The 14,811-nt window shown below is 39.8% G+C and overlaps 1 protein-coding gene across 5 annotated transcripts in view; it reads left to right on the top strand.

Annotated features, from left to right (window-relative positions):
• Window positions 1-14,599, top strand: part of VLDLR (very low density lipoprotein receptor) — a 36,197-nt gene extending 21,598 nt beyond the window's left edge. For 3 of the 5 annotated variants that reach the window (XM_036021702.1, XM_028512822.2, XM_036021704.1), the window contains 10 exons: window positions 187-358; window positions 959-1,177; window positions 2,088-2,206; window positions 2,796-2,935; window positions 3,268-3,409; window positions 6,133-6,279; window positions 7,204-7,287; window positions 7,665-7,745; window positions 8,824-8,993; window positions 9,886-14,599. In XM_036021702.1, the coding sequence (XP_035877595.1) occupies window positions 187-358; window positions 959-1,177; window positions 2,088-2,206; window positions 2,796-2,935; window positions 3,268-3,409; window positions 6,133-6,279; window positions 7,204-7,287; window positions 7,665-7,745; window positions 8,824-8,993; window positions 9,886-9,921 (1,310 nt within the window). In that variant the 3' untranslated portion in view covers window positions 9,922-14,599. The remainder of the gene's footprint in view (window positions 1-186; window positions 359-958; window positions 1,178-2,087; window positions 2,207-2,795; window positions 2,936-3,267; window positions 3,410-6,132; window positions 6,280-7,203; window positions 7,288-7,664; window positions 7,746-8,823; window positions 8,994-9,885) is intronic. The other 2 variants (XM_036021703.1, XM_028512832.2) reach the window with 2 other exon arrangements.
• Window positions 14,600-14,811: the final 212 nt, after the last annotated feature.

Genomic DNA, 14,811 nt, shown 5'->3' with positions numbered 1-14,811 from the left:
CAGAACTGCCTTCTTAAACAGTGGGAAGCACTTGCAGGTCCCAGGGGCACAGACTTGGGCAAGAGTGCTCCTCAGGTGCTCAGCAGGTGCTTCACTTTTTAAGTGCTCCTCTGTTAGGAGGAGGAAACTTAGTAGGACCTTGCCTTCTTACAGCAAAACTAAATAAACATGACTTGTCTCTCGTAGGCAAAGAACCAAGTCTGATCTTCACAAATCGAAGGGACATCAGGAAGATTGGCTTAGAGAGGAAAGAATATATCCAACTAGTTGAGCAGCTGAGAAACACAGTGGCTCTCGATGCTGACATTGCTGCTCAGAAACTGTTCTGGGCTGATCTAAGCCAAAAGGCCATCTTCAGGTAACTCTCAGTTCCATTCTTGGTATCTTGGCCTAAGTCATTGTCACTTGGCCTTTGGGAAGGTTTGGAGGAATTTCTCTTGTCTCAATATAGCATCTTAATTAGCTGGAAATAGTAAGTCTAAATACTGATTCCTTAACTTTTAAATTACTACCAGTATCTCATTAGAAATTAACACTTACCTATGAAGTAAAAGATGGCTACAGCTATAAGATTATAAAAGATGACATCTTAATTTCTTCTATTTTCTCCCTTTTCTCTACAGTTAATTGAGAATTGTTTGTGGTTGCTATAATAAGAAATGGTAGTGCAGCTTTATATTAATGGGAACTATAGAAACTCAGATGATGGCTACTGAAACTAATAGCTTCACTTAGAAGTGTGTGGTTCTTGCCTATAAACTACATACAGCAACTAGATAACCTACATTATCATTAATTTAGTATCAGTAAGCAGCATGGGTAAATAATTTGAGCGGTGAGTGGTGTTACTAGAGTTCTTTCGGAACCAAGTTGTTGCCCATTTTGTAAGCAGAAAGTCCATTCTCCAGGCTCTGATGGTGTCAAACTCTTAAATTTCTTGTGACCTATTCTGTTTCAGTGCCTCAATTGATGACAAGGTTGGTAGACATGTTAAAATGATCGACAATGTCTATAATCCTGCAGCCATTGCTGTTGATTGGGTGTACAAGACCATCTACTGGACTGACGCGGCTTCTAAGACTATTTCAGTAGCTACCCTAGATGGAACCAAGAGGAAGTTCCTGTTTAACTCTGACTTGCGAGAGCCTGCCTCCATAGCTGTGGACCCCTTGTCCGGGTTCGTATTCTGTGCTTTTCACCATGTAGCCTTTTGGATGCTGCCTGCACAGGCCAGGAACTTTCCTCATGCCTGCAGTAGAATTGAAATACCAAGACATATCAGCTGCCCACAAGAAAGAATTGGCTTGTTCAAGATGTTATGGTGCCACGACTGTGCGACCCCAGGAGGGCCTCACTCATAGGACAGGACTTCCCAGGGCAGTATGACTGCTGGCTGACATTACAGAAACAATGTTTCTGATTTGATATACACCAAAAGGTGTATATGAACCCTTGTACTCGCCCAGCTTCTACACAATTGATTTTTAATTTTTGTCCAAGTGCTTTGTCAGGTTAGTTCTGGATGATCAAACCTAAGCATTAGCATGAGTCATGAGGATTTTGGTAACCACGTTATCTCACAGCTTTCCTCTAAATGTGCAAGTTGTCCCAAAGTCCAGTTGAAATCAACAGACCCCTCCAGAAACATTCCACTGAGAGGTTTCCTAAATTGCCACTAAGTAAAACACACACACACACACACACACACACACACACACACCAGCTAAGGAAGCTAAGCATGTGGTAATCAGAATTGTACCCTTGCAACCTTGCTAGCACACAATCAGCTACCCCTACTATAACCCTTAACAGATAACCATCTCCACTCCTCTGAAAGAACTGGCTTTTTGAGAACAAAATGGTATAACCTGTGACTTTTGGCTGACTTAAATACATTCATATAGTCAATGAGCTTGTAGTCTTACTGTTAGCTGTCATTTACACAGAACACACTTTATAGCCTGAAGTGTTACTATTTGTCATAATCAATCCCTAGAGTTTTCTGTTCACGATTCGAACACTTCCTAATCTACACCTTTATTTTTTTCTAAACCATTGAGGCTTATTTCTAATTTAATTCTTCCCAGATTTGTTTACTGGTCAGACTGGGGAGAACCAGCTAAAATAGAAAAAGCAGGAATGAATGGATTTGATAGACGGCCGCTGGTGACAGTGGATATCCAATGGCCTAACGGAATTACACTTGGTATGTATGTTCTTCCTACACTGACCACTGACTCAACAGTTCACAGTTTTAACGTATCTCCACAATTAATTCTGGACTACAACAGACAACTCAATAGCAGTGATTTTGGGTGAAAAAAACTAAGCAATACAAACAGAATGATGTACTTAAATTACCTCCTCCATAGTTACTAGCTTTTATTTCCATTTGGGCCTAATATGTGACACAAATTCAGTGAATCTCAGGCCTTGGGAATTGTAACCTTAAATCCTCCTGGCCCAGGTGCCTGAGCATTTCCTGGATTGCAGGCTTGTAATAGTTTTCTTCCGGCTCACAAGGGGAGAACCACAAAATGCTAGCCTTTTTTAAAACTTCTGTCATGGGAATAACATTTTTCAAGTCAGTTACTTTGAGAATCTTAGGTACCCCTTTAGTTTCCCAAAATGAATGTATAGCTTCAGCATGCTGCTTTGCAAGATTTGTGGGATCCCATTAAGAATCCCTGCTGGAGAAGAAACCGAGAAAGTTGAATATTGGATTCCTTACATATTTTAAATGAAAGCCAGAGCAATGCTGCCTTACTATACAATGAAATTCTTTTCCTGCCTAGACCTTATAAAGAGCCGTCTCTATTGGCTTGATTCCAAGTTGCACATGTTATCTAGTGTGGACTTGAATGGCCAAGATCGTAGGATAGTGCTGAAGTCTGTGGAGTTCCTAGCTCATCCTCTCGCACTAACGATATTTGAGGTAAGACACATGCCTCACATCTAATTGCATACCTTTGAGTTACTGTGGCACCATGGGGAGAAAGTACAGGCATGGGGGAAGGAGGGAAGGGCAGAGGAGCAACTCTTGAGAAGCTGCTTTTACTTAAAACCTGGGGGCCAAGTTAGATACTGATTCCTTATAGCACTTTAAAGAACCTGAACTTGCTTCTCTTACAGTTTGACATCCAGTATTACAGACCAGCCTTAAATAAACTTGGCCCATTAAATTGCCAGTAAATAATAATGACCTTAGGTAGATGGTGACTTGTGTTACTCCTACATGTACATGCTAATTTGGGGGTTCTGTTTTAGGATCGTGTCTACTGGATAGATGGGGAAAATGAAGCAGTCTATGGTGCCAATAAATTCACTGGGTCGGAGCTGGCCACTCTAGTTAACAACCTTAATGATGCCCAAGACATCATTGTTTATCATGAACTTGTACAGCCATCAGGTAACCTGGGGAAGCAGGGCCCTTCATGGCTACTTTAAGGGCAGGAACATGATCCAGTACCTGCTGGGTATCAGTAGCTCTTTAGATATTCAACTTGCTCTAAAATGGAACTTTTCCCTCCTGTGCCCTACCAAACACTTCAAAGTTGGTGTTTGGTATATTTTCTTTCTGACTTCCTAGTGAAAGAGCTTCAGAATCTCAGCTCTCATCTTCCCTCCCAGCCCTTCATGTTCAGTCTTTTATTTCCATCTTTTCCCTATCCCCGTGTCCTTCATGCCTCTTTCAAACACTATGGCACTAGCCTCCAAAGTAGCCATAGACTTCCCTTCCTCTACCCCACATGATACATTTTACAGGATTGTGTAGATGCTCACACACTTGTGCTCATATTATCTCCTGCTCAAAATACTTGACTGGTTCTGTCTAAATGAAACCCTTCACATCAAACTAAAAAGTTTTTGCACAGAGAAGGAAACTCTCAACAAGACAAAAAGACAACCTACTGAATGGGAGAAAATACTTGCAAATGATACATCCAATAAGGGGTTACTATCCAAAGTATGTAAAGAACTCGTACAACTTAACACACAAAAACCAATCAACCCAATTAAAAAATGGGCAAAGAACTGAATAGAAATTTCTCCCTGGACAACATGCAAATGGCCAACAGACATGAAAAAATGCTCAGCATCACTGATCATTAGGGAAATTCAAGTTAAAACCACAATGAGATGTCACCTCACACCTGTCAGAATGGCTGTCTTCAGTAAATCAACAAACAGCTGTTGGCAAGGATGTGAAGAAAAGGGAACCCCTGTGTACTGTTGGTGGGATTGTAAATTAGTACAGCCATATGAAAAACAGTATGGAGATTCCTCAAAAATGAAAAATAGAACTGCCATTTGATCCAGCAATTGGACTTCTGGGTATTTACTGAAGGAAAACAAAAACACTGATTCAAAAGGATATATGCATTACTAGTAGTAGCCAAGATATGGAAGCAACCTAGATGTCCAACAATAGATGAATGGAGAAAGAATATGTGAGATACACACACACACACACACACACACACACACAATATATATATATATATATACACACACAGATACAATGGAATATGATTCAGCAATAAATAAGAATGAAATCTTGCCATTTGTGACAACATGGATGGATCTAGAGGGTATTATGCAAAGTAAAATAAGTCAGACAGAGAAAGACAAATACCATACAATTTCACTTATATGTGGAACCTAAAAAGCAAAATGAATGAATAAACAGAAACAGACCCATAGATATAGAAGAGAACAAGCAAATGGTTGCCAAAGGAGAGGGGATAAGGGATGGGAATAAATTTTTTTTTAAACCTATTATGTGACAGGTACACTTTCAGGCCCTGGAGATATAAGGTTGTAAAAGACCGTGCTTTGGAATCCATAGAATAGAATGCTCACAGTTTCTCAAGAGCCCTAAAGCACATTCATTTACTAGAGAGAGAGAGAGAACATAGCAGTAAATCTTCATGACCTTGGGTTAATGGTTTCTAATATATTATACCAAAAGCAGAAATGACAGATGAAATAGAAAAATAGAACTTCATCAGAATTTTTTTAATTTTGTGATTCAAAGTGCTATCAAAAAAGTAAAAAGGCAACCCAAGAATGGAACATATTTGCAAATCATAGAGCCAAAAAGAATCTGTTACCCAGAATATATAAAGGACTCTTACAACTCAAAAATGTTTTAAAATATTCTATTTTAAAATGAGTAAATGATTTAATAGATATTTCTCCAAGGAAACTGTGCATGTCCAATAAGTACATGAAAAGGTGTTCAAAATCTTTAGTCATTAGGAAACAAATGACTAAGCCACAATGAGTACACTTCACAAATCTTAATATTGCTAAATGAAAAAAGAGAGTTTAAAAAGACCACATACAGTATAGCTACATTTGTATGACACCTTGGAAAAGGGAAAATTGTAGAAATAGTAAACAGAGTAGTGGTTACCAGGGGCTGGAGAGAGGAAGGCTGACTAGGTGAAGGGAAAATGTGTGTGTAGTAGGTGAGGGGAGTATATGTAATGTACGAAAATGAATGAATGAATGAAACTCTTAAACCTCTATGTAGCTGGGTTCCTTCCACTTTTTGGGAACAAGTTAAGACAAAGCCAGGAGGACATGCTTGTCTCTTTCCTCTGAGCCTTTACTATAAGCTTTGGACCAATAGTGAGTGCCACCCCTGGTCACTCACGTCCATTCTCCACCTGCTCCCACACCACCTGTCTGTTTAAAGCATCACACTTGTTCTACTTCCAAGAAGTTTTTCTGGATTTGTGGTGTCCTTAGAGCATGCTGCCTGTACCCTTATATTTACTCTTCATTGGTATCATTTTTTGTTAATTTTTAGAGAAAGAAAAGAAGAGACTAGAGAGAGAGAAAGAGAAACATTTGTTGTTCCATTTATTATGCACTCACTGGTTTGTTCTTGTATGTGCACTGACAGGGATCAAACCCACAACCTTGGTATATCAGGATGATGCTCTAACCAACTGAGCTACCTGGCCAGGGCCCATTGGTATTGGTTTAATTTGAAGGTTTGATAGAGTAGACAAGTTTAAGCTCCTTGGGGACAAAGGCTCATTTGTCTTCAGCATGTAAAACAGGACATCATGTGTATAACAGGCACTGGTGTATTTATAAAGGGCTTTTGTTTCTGACTAGGTAAAAATTGGTGTGAAGAAGACATGGAGAACGGAGGATGTGAATATCTATGCCTGCCAGCACCACAGATTAATGATCACTCTCCAAAATATACTTGTTCCTGTCCCAACGGGTACAATCTAGAGGAAAATGGCCAGGAGTGCCGAAGTAAGGCTTTTCACTTTTCAGCAAAGGCAGGACATACAACAGGCAATAGAATTAAGACACAAGCTATAAAAACTAGCCTGGTTTTAAAAATTCTGCTTTAACTAACTCTGGGAATAGATTTGAGAACACACCTGGTACTGTTGCATACCAGTGTTGACATCATTACTTTGGAGTTGACTTTGAACTCATTCCAACATTAGATGAGTCTATAGATGACACTTTAGTTGGAGCATTAATGTGCCTCATACTGATTTGTGCCCATCAATTCCATAACAGCACTGAGCTAGCCAACTTGCAGAGAACAGAACAAAGCCTTAACATGTTGCTCCAAAGAGAGAGGCCTGAAATTATGCTTAAAGAAGGTTACGGTTACAGAAAACCTCATGGCCCCAGTGGGTGGCACTATCTTAAACCCACACTTAAAATTGCATTTTAGTCGTCTGTTGTTAGCTTTTGATTAAGTGGCAAATTAAGCTCACATGTTGCGAGCAAGGAACTCGTATTATGTGGTTTTTATTAGTTTAATACTTAGTCCCTGCAGAGGCTAGCTCAGTTGACTGAGAAAGTAGTTGTAAGACAATCTGGCAGTAAGAGTAGCATGCCTGGCAGTCTGTTTTCAAGAGCATTTCTTGTAACTTTCAGGAGCCTGGACATTGCTTAGAGGGGTGGTAAAGTGTGGCTGTGAATCTTTTTGAATTGTCAAATTTCAAATGCTCATTCTTCTGCCCAAAGTCTCACGTGTCTGGTTTGCCTGAAGACTGCTGTTTCTCCTAGTTTTGATACATTCACCATGCAGCTTAGTTTAGCAGTGGTTTGTCTATTTCCCATGGTGTTAAAATAACCCATCACAGGGCCTATCTGGGCTAAACAGCTAGCTACTCTGGAACCTTGGCATTAACCAGGTTCTTGGTTTTTATAATTCAGGTACTGCAACTACTGTGACTTACAATGAAACAAAAGAAAGCAACACAACAGAAATTTCTCCAACTAGTGGACTAGTTCCTGGAGGTATTGGGTTCAGTACTACAAACTGTTAATCTCAACTAACAGCCACACTCTTTGTATCTATTGCTTAAATAATTAATACAGCCTTTAACCACTAGTTCTGCTTAATTGGTAACCTACACTTAAGCTCCAAAGACTAAGAACCTGCAAATCTTAGCCTGACCTGACTTATTAAGGTTTGTGTTAGAGAATTTTACTGAAATGGCTATCACCGCATGTGACTTTGAAATACTTCTAGCTCAGTCATTGCTGGTATACAATTGCAGTAGATACTGAACATTAACAATGGATGCAGAGGCATTGGGTTCTCTACCAGATGCATACATTTCTAAGTGTGAATTTAGGATCCTTCTAAACTGACTCTCTTTGTTCCCCTATAGAGATCAATGTGACCACAGCGATATCAGAGGTCAGTGTTCCCCCCAAAGGGACTTCCGCTGCATGGGCCATCCTTCCCCTCTGTAAGTAAATTCTTTATATACCTGGATCCCACGAACTTCTTAGAGACCAGATGGGCATTTCTAGTTCATCTAGAGACACCCCTCCCATGGTCCCTTGTTCTCTCACAGCACTCATGACACTGAGTTACACTGGCTCCCTCCCCAACAGGGCACACTGAGGTGAGAGTCCACACCTTTCTCTTCAATGGTATCCTTCGCACAGTGACTGGCAGTGATAAATGCCCAGCTATTACATAATAGGTGCTTATTGCTTTCTACTTCCAAGTGGCTGGTCTGGCTTATCCCCTTTCACAGTAAGTCACTTTCAGTGAAGAACACTGTTCTAGTCCCCATTAAAATATGTATATTGCTTCATACAGAGGAGATACACAATGCTTAAATGCTTTCTTGAGGAAATATAGGACTTACAGAGAGTACCGTATTTTTGGACTAAAAGACACACCCCCCCCTCCGCAATTTGGGAGGAATAATGGTTGTGAATGCTGCTGTTGAGTTCTGTTTATATTTACATTGGTGAAATATTATGTTATTTATGTTATTAAATATTTTACCACATTTTTTGCTTCAAAATTTTTTTTCGTATTTTCCTCCTCTAAAACTTAGGTGAGTCTTATGGTCTGAAAATACGGTAAATTAAAAATAGTTAGTCATTTTCAAACCCAGGGAGAAGAGCCTCTAAAGCTACTATTGGACATGTAAATTCTAAGGCATTATGCTATTATGGCTTTTTAATCCTAAATTACTGGATTCCAAGCTTAGCTGTCACACTAGGAGGACCACTTGAAGAGCTCTCCACAAGCATCTGCAATTTTAATTCAGCCAGCATGGGGAGGGGCCCAGAACACTGCCCTCACCCAGACGGGTGTGTAGAGCTCAGTGCCAGTCCATAGAACAACACTTCATCACTGGTCTGAGCTTGTTTCAAGTTCCTGGCTCATTTATATTCTAACTTCTAGTCATCCCAACTTCAGAAAACATGAAACTTTTATGAACGTCAATTATCATGGACTCATGAACATGATCTTTTTTCTGTGTTTTGAGAGCAGACCTTGCTTAGTTACCTTCTACCTTCTTTCAGTGCTCTTAGCGATGGCAGCAGTAGGTGGCTACTTGATGTGGCGGAACTGGCAACACAAGAACATGAAAAGCATGAACTTTGACAATCCCGTGTACTTGAAGACCACTGAAGAGGACCTGTCAATAGACATTGGCAGACACAGTGCTTCTGTCGGACACACGTACCCAGCGGTAAGTCAGCTTTGTGTCTTTTATGCTGTAGTTTGCAGGAAAGCTATTTGGAAAGGAGACTTTAAACTCAAGCTATAGCTGCCTGGGCTAGGAAGAGCCAGTGGATCATGGACCCACCAAATACTTCATCTACTGGAGATTAGACAGTTCAGCCTGTGAGAACACGAGTCAGTCAGTTGATAAGCATCTGCCCTGTATAGAACAACAAGTAAAATCAACTTCAGGTTATCACTATACCATTTGAGATATTTTTGGTTATAGGAACCACATATAAATATTCGCATGAACCAAGTAGCTCCTTTTGGAATGGTTTAATCAGGTGTCTACTGGATACTTAAAAGTAAATTAGCATATCATATATAGGGACGTTGTCTTAAAGGCAGTGTAGTGAGCAAGATTCTTTGGGCCAAAATTACCGAATGCATGGAAGTGTCCGATCCCACCTAGCATAGCTAGCTTTTCTTTCAGCAGTAGAGTCAGTCACTTGTTCTTTAGCTGAAACCCAAATGGGGTTTTTGGCCTTCACTTAGTGAACAGTCTGGAAAAAACAAGTGCTGAGCACTCTGTCTCAAGCTCTCTGGCAAAACAAAGGGTGGTAGCCAATTCATAGCACCCGTGTGTCTTTGCATATTTTTCTCCAGGACTTTAGATTATTAAGTAGAACAAGCAGAATCAGTCACACTCTTTCCTCTCTCTGCCAAGTAGATATAGACAGTTAAATTCAAGTTAAAATACATGAGTGACACAACTCAATGCTGTTTTGGATCTGACTTCCCTTCTATGCACCTTTGATTTCTAAATGACCAAATCAAAAGTAAGGTCCGTTTTAGACACTAGAGCAGCCACCAATGAGTGATCACCAGCTCACTCCGTATTTTTTTCTTTTCCACAGATATCAATTGTAAGCACAGATGATGATCTAGCTTGACTTCTGAGACAAGTCTCTACCTTGGAAGTCTAAACCAATAATACCCCAACTTGGAATGGTAACCGAGCCAGCAGCTGAAGTCTCTTTCTTCCTCCAGCCTGGAAGAATATCAAGATTATATTTGCGTGGATCAAGCTTGTGTACTTGATCATTTTTATATGACTTTGGTAAATATTCCTGTCCACATTCTGCTTCAGCTTTGGATGTGGTTACCTGTAGCCCTTGAATTTCCAGACAGTATTGCCAGCTCTGGCCAAATATGCACTTTCCCTAGAAAGCCATATTCCAGCAATGAACCTTGTGCTATAGTGTATACCACCTGTACATACATTGTATAGGCCATCTGTAAATATCCCAGAGAACAATCACTATTCTTAAGCACTTTGAAAATATTTCTATGTAAATTATTGTAAACTTTTTCAATGGTTGGGACAATGGCAATAGGATAAAACGGGTTATTAAGATGAAATTGCCAAAAAATTTGTAAACTAATTTTTTACCTGTGAATGAAATCTTTGACCTCAATGGAGGTTTGCAAAGACTGAGTGTTCAAACTACTGTACATTTTTTTCAAGTGCTAAAAAAATTAAACTAAGCAGCTTAACCATGGTTTGTGCCTATTCCTCCAGGAAAAACTGTCAACAGGCTGAGTAGTATCAAACGTCCTAAGTAAATACCTGAGCTATAGATCTGGATGTTGTATAACCAAGCCTATGATTTTGCTAGTTGTTAAAGTAACCAAACACTAAAAGGACAAGGTACCAATTAATATTTCTTCTCCAAATATTTATTTTCTTAAAAAACAAAAACAGGGTAGCCTGTACCTAGAATTCCTCTTGCTCGGAGAAATGTTTCTTTTCTCATTAATTTGTTTTCTGATCTAGAAACATATGTTAAGATTTCTATGAATTCTGCTGCATCATACTGAAATCTCAGTTCTCCATGTGCTATAGTTATATATAGTTCAAGGACAAGTGACTTCTAAGGCATGCAAAAGGACTTTCTTCTTGTATAAGACTAGACAGTCTGCCATGAAGAGGGCTAAGAAAGGTAACAAGCAGTGCCGTGTTTGAACAATCTAAAGCAGCGATCTCACTGGAGTTAAGATTGGCACCTGTATCACCTGGGAACGTGTTAAAAATGCTAAATCAGAAACTCGAGATGGTCCAGGAATATGTGTCTTCACAAGCCCTTCAGGTGATTCTGATGTAAACTAATATTTGAAAACTATTATTCTAATGTTATTTCACAAAGAATCTGTACTATCTCTTAATTTTTCAGTCTGGCTGGCATAGGATGAATTCCTTCTATGGACTATTTCTAAGACGTTTAGTATGAAGAACAGATCAGGAATTTAGGTAGAAGAAAGAGTAGCACAGGGATTTAGTAAATTTTCCATCAGATTGGCCATGACTTCCTTTCTCTAAAGGTTCAGGATGTCAGCAAGCAAGGGAAGATACAAGGCTTGAAACCCTGGGAAGAGGCTTTAAGTCCAAATGAGATGGAGAGTCAACTGCAGATGGTGCAGCAATTTCTCTGGGGATGAAATGACCAATGCAGAAACAAGGATGAAGAGAAGATATCCTAAGTAGCTAAACAGATTGGTGGATGACTCCTATCCCACTTGCATCTGGAATATAAATAAGACAACATCTTGCTTATGCTTAGGCAAGGAGATCAATAACTCTAGATGAAGTTGCTTCTATCATCTTGTTCAATACAAATCTCTTGTGTTTTTGATCAAATGGATGAAAGTGGAAGAATAGGCATGGACCCATGGCATATAGAAGGAAAATTCTGTGGTCAGGGAAAGTAAGACTCTGTGCTGTCCACCCACTGTTTCCTCTTTAAATAGTCACCACGCTATACATGATGCAGCCTGTTGACATGAGGTGTCTGCAGTGCCTATTTGATTAGCAGGTTAGTGCTCATCATATCTAAACTCTGAAGACCATTTAGTTGACATATGTTGACCCTGCTGTGGTACAAAACCCATTGGTTCATTTTTTTGTTGTTGGAGCAATACAAAATTCTCTCCTAGGAAGCTTAATAAACCAGTATCACAAGTATTATATAGTGTTGGTCAACTATAAGGCCCAAAGTCATCATTTTTAAAGAACAAAATCAAGTATTATTCTCCATTATCTTCTGTTGGATTCCAGTCCCCAGTGTGTTCCTTCTGGTTCCTTAGGTCCCAGTTTCCAACCTTCAAAGAATCTAGTAACCCATCTCATTCTTGTACCTTGGCCTCCCCAGTAAGTAGCCAAGGACAGAAACTCTAACTTAAGAGGAACAAACTTATTTGAAAAAATAAAATAACTAGATATTTCTATTGAAATAAGAAGAGTTGTATGGCTCATCAACTCAGCATCTAGTAGTAATTCACGAGGGACTAGAGCCTTGGACTTCAGTATCCAGACAAGAACTTCTAGAATCCTATGTGAAACATATCAGCCTAAGTTTGCTGTGTCTCTAGAGTTTACTGCAGGAGATGGGAATTAAGAGGTAAAATATGAAGCTTATCAAACACTAAGGTTCATTTAACTCCTATCACATACAAAATCACTGAAAGTAGGTCCTCCAGAGACTTTAGGAATCACTACTAAGATTGATGATAGGAATAAACACATTTGTAGCTCCTGGTAAGGAAATCCAGCCAAGCCTCTGAGTTCAAATTTTTAAGCGGCCTTTGCAAGCTATCTCTTTGGCAAGAAATAGTCCCAGTTGTTCAACAAGCTCCCTTAAAACATTCGTGTAGCTATTTTAATGTTTCAGTATCATTTCCAAGCCTCTGGTATTCTATTTTTGATGAACACAAGGCAAAATAATAAGAAGAATAATAGGTTTCCACTTTGGCTCTCACCTCTGTCCCTTATATCCAAGCCAGATAGCCCTTCTCAAACAGCAAAATGATAGGACATTTAGAGGACTAACTCTTCAGTTAGCACTTAGAAATGTGAAACTTAACTAAAGTTTAATTTTTAAAGCTCCCCTCACCTACAACCAAAAAATTCTGGTGGGGTGTAGTCCTGTATCAGGGAGTCTAACTGCAATAATTTCCTAGAATTTGTAACCCAAGAAAGCTATTTATTACTTTGGACCCACACAGAAACTAGAATCTTTGATTTGCTTTTAACTGTGGGGAAACTTGTAAAACAGACAAACACAAATATATATATTTATATATATGCTTTTGTTATATATAACTTAGGTCCTTAGAATGAAGAATAGAACCTGCCAGTCTTATTTCCAAATACAGGAGGAATGAATATGAAGGTTAAACAGTGGCTTATGTTTTAGACTCATTTCTCTCAAATCAGGCATAGAAGCTTTGTAGCTCAAAATAGCTTCATGGGAAGGGTTATTGGCCTTCTTTGTATATTGCTCATTCCCATACACGTTCACACATGAAAAGCTGAATGTGAGTTAGCGGTGGGGCTCTGTATGTGAAACTTGGGGGTCCATACATAAGCTACTAAGGGATAGGTTATAGTAATGTTGCATCTCTCTATGGTGTGTCCTGATTCTGTTCAGCATTTCCAAGGCTGGCTCATGAGAGAAACAGGAACAAACTGGCTGACAGCCCCTGTAAGTCTCCTCCCATGCTCACTGAGGCAGGGGTAGGATTGGCTGAGGGTAGGGGTGCCGCTTCACAGTGACCCTGGGACACACTGTAGACAGTTTTTTCTTCACTGCGCTTAAGGAAAAAGTGAGGTTGGCAGCAAGAAGATTAACAACACTGACTTATGCATCAGTCTTGCATGTGGTACCTTGGCAAGTTACCAATCTTCTGTCTAAATGTGGACGATGGGGGGCTGTCTTCTGTGGCGTTGTGAGGATGAAGTGCTCAGCACAGCACCTGCCATATAGTAGGTGCAAGGCAAATGTCACTGCTAAATGTCACTCTTGATGATATGCCTGTCTTTGTATGTATTGTATCATAGTCTAGAAACTCATACGCGACCTTGCCAGTGAGACATACAGGTAACTTGACTCATTATGTGGGTGCCATGCCTTAGACCTCATCCCAAGTGTTTTCCACTACACCTGTCTGAGGGGCTCTGAGGCTGAAGTTCAAGTAGTGCTGTCACCTGTAAATAGTTAAAAAGGCTGAAAGGATTGCATGGTTTAAGTCCCAGAGGCATAGCTACTATGGTCCTGCCTCAACCTTTTGACTTTACATGGCTAAGACATGTAAACAAATGTTTGGGGGCCTGCTCAGTTTCCCTTAACTTCTTACATTATGCTTCCTAATGTACTAAATAAATGCCCTCATGTATTTTATTTGATCTTCACAAGAACCCACATAGGTGAGTATTACCTCCAACATGGGAACTGAGGCTACAAATAATGTGATTTAACACCCTATGTGCTTGCTGCCATCTTATCTCAGAAAAAGGGGCAGTGCTGTGTCAAGGTTAGGTTGGCTGTCACATTGTCTGTTTGCTGAGTCCCCTTTACTGCTAACCTTGGGATGCTTCAGCAGTTCCTCAGGTGCCTCAGTGCCCATAATGGCTGGCTTCCACAGTGGCTGTGTACGGAGAGGACAAGGCTAGCCTGCTACATCAGGTCGGCTCAGAGTAACTTCGATGGTTACATGTCATGCTTACAAAAGGCTAGAAGTTCCAGCATTATTTCCCTTTGTCATCTGTGTGAAGTAGAAGTAGAATACTAGATTGCAAGGTGGAAAATAAAGATTCCCTAAAGGAATTGATAGTCATGCAACATCATTCCTGTGTATAAAGATACTGGGGGAAACACACTGTAATACAGCAAATCTTAAATTTTTAAGGCTTTCATAAAAAAAGATTCACCCAAGAAGACAGGAAGAACTGCAACTTGTCAGCTGAGTGGTGATGCTATAAGTCCTGGATTGGATATGAGATATTA

The sequence above is a fragment of the Phyllostomus discolor genome, chromosome 3 (genome assembly GCF_004126475.2).
Source record: "Phyllostomus discolor isolate MPI-MPIP mPhyDis1 chromosome 3, mPhyDis1.pri.v3, whole genome shotgun sequence".
Taxonomy (NCBI): Eukaryota; Metazoa; Chordata; class Mammalia; order Chiroptera; family Phyllostomidae; genus Phyllostomus; species Phyllostomus discolor.
Note: the sequence above shows the minus strand (reverse complement) of the source record. Positions and strands in the feature narration are given on the sequence as shown.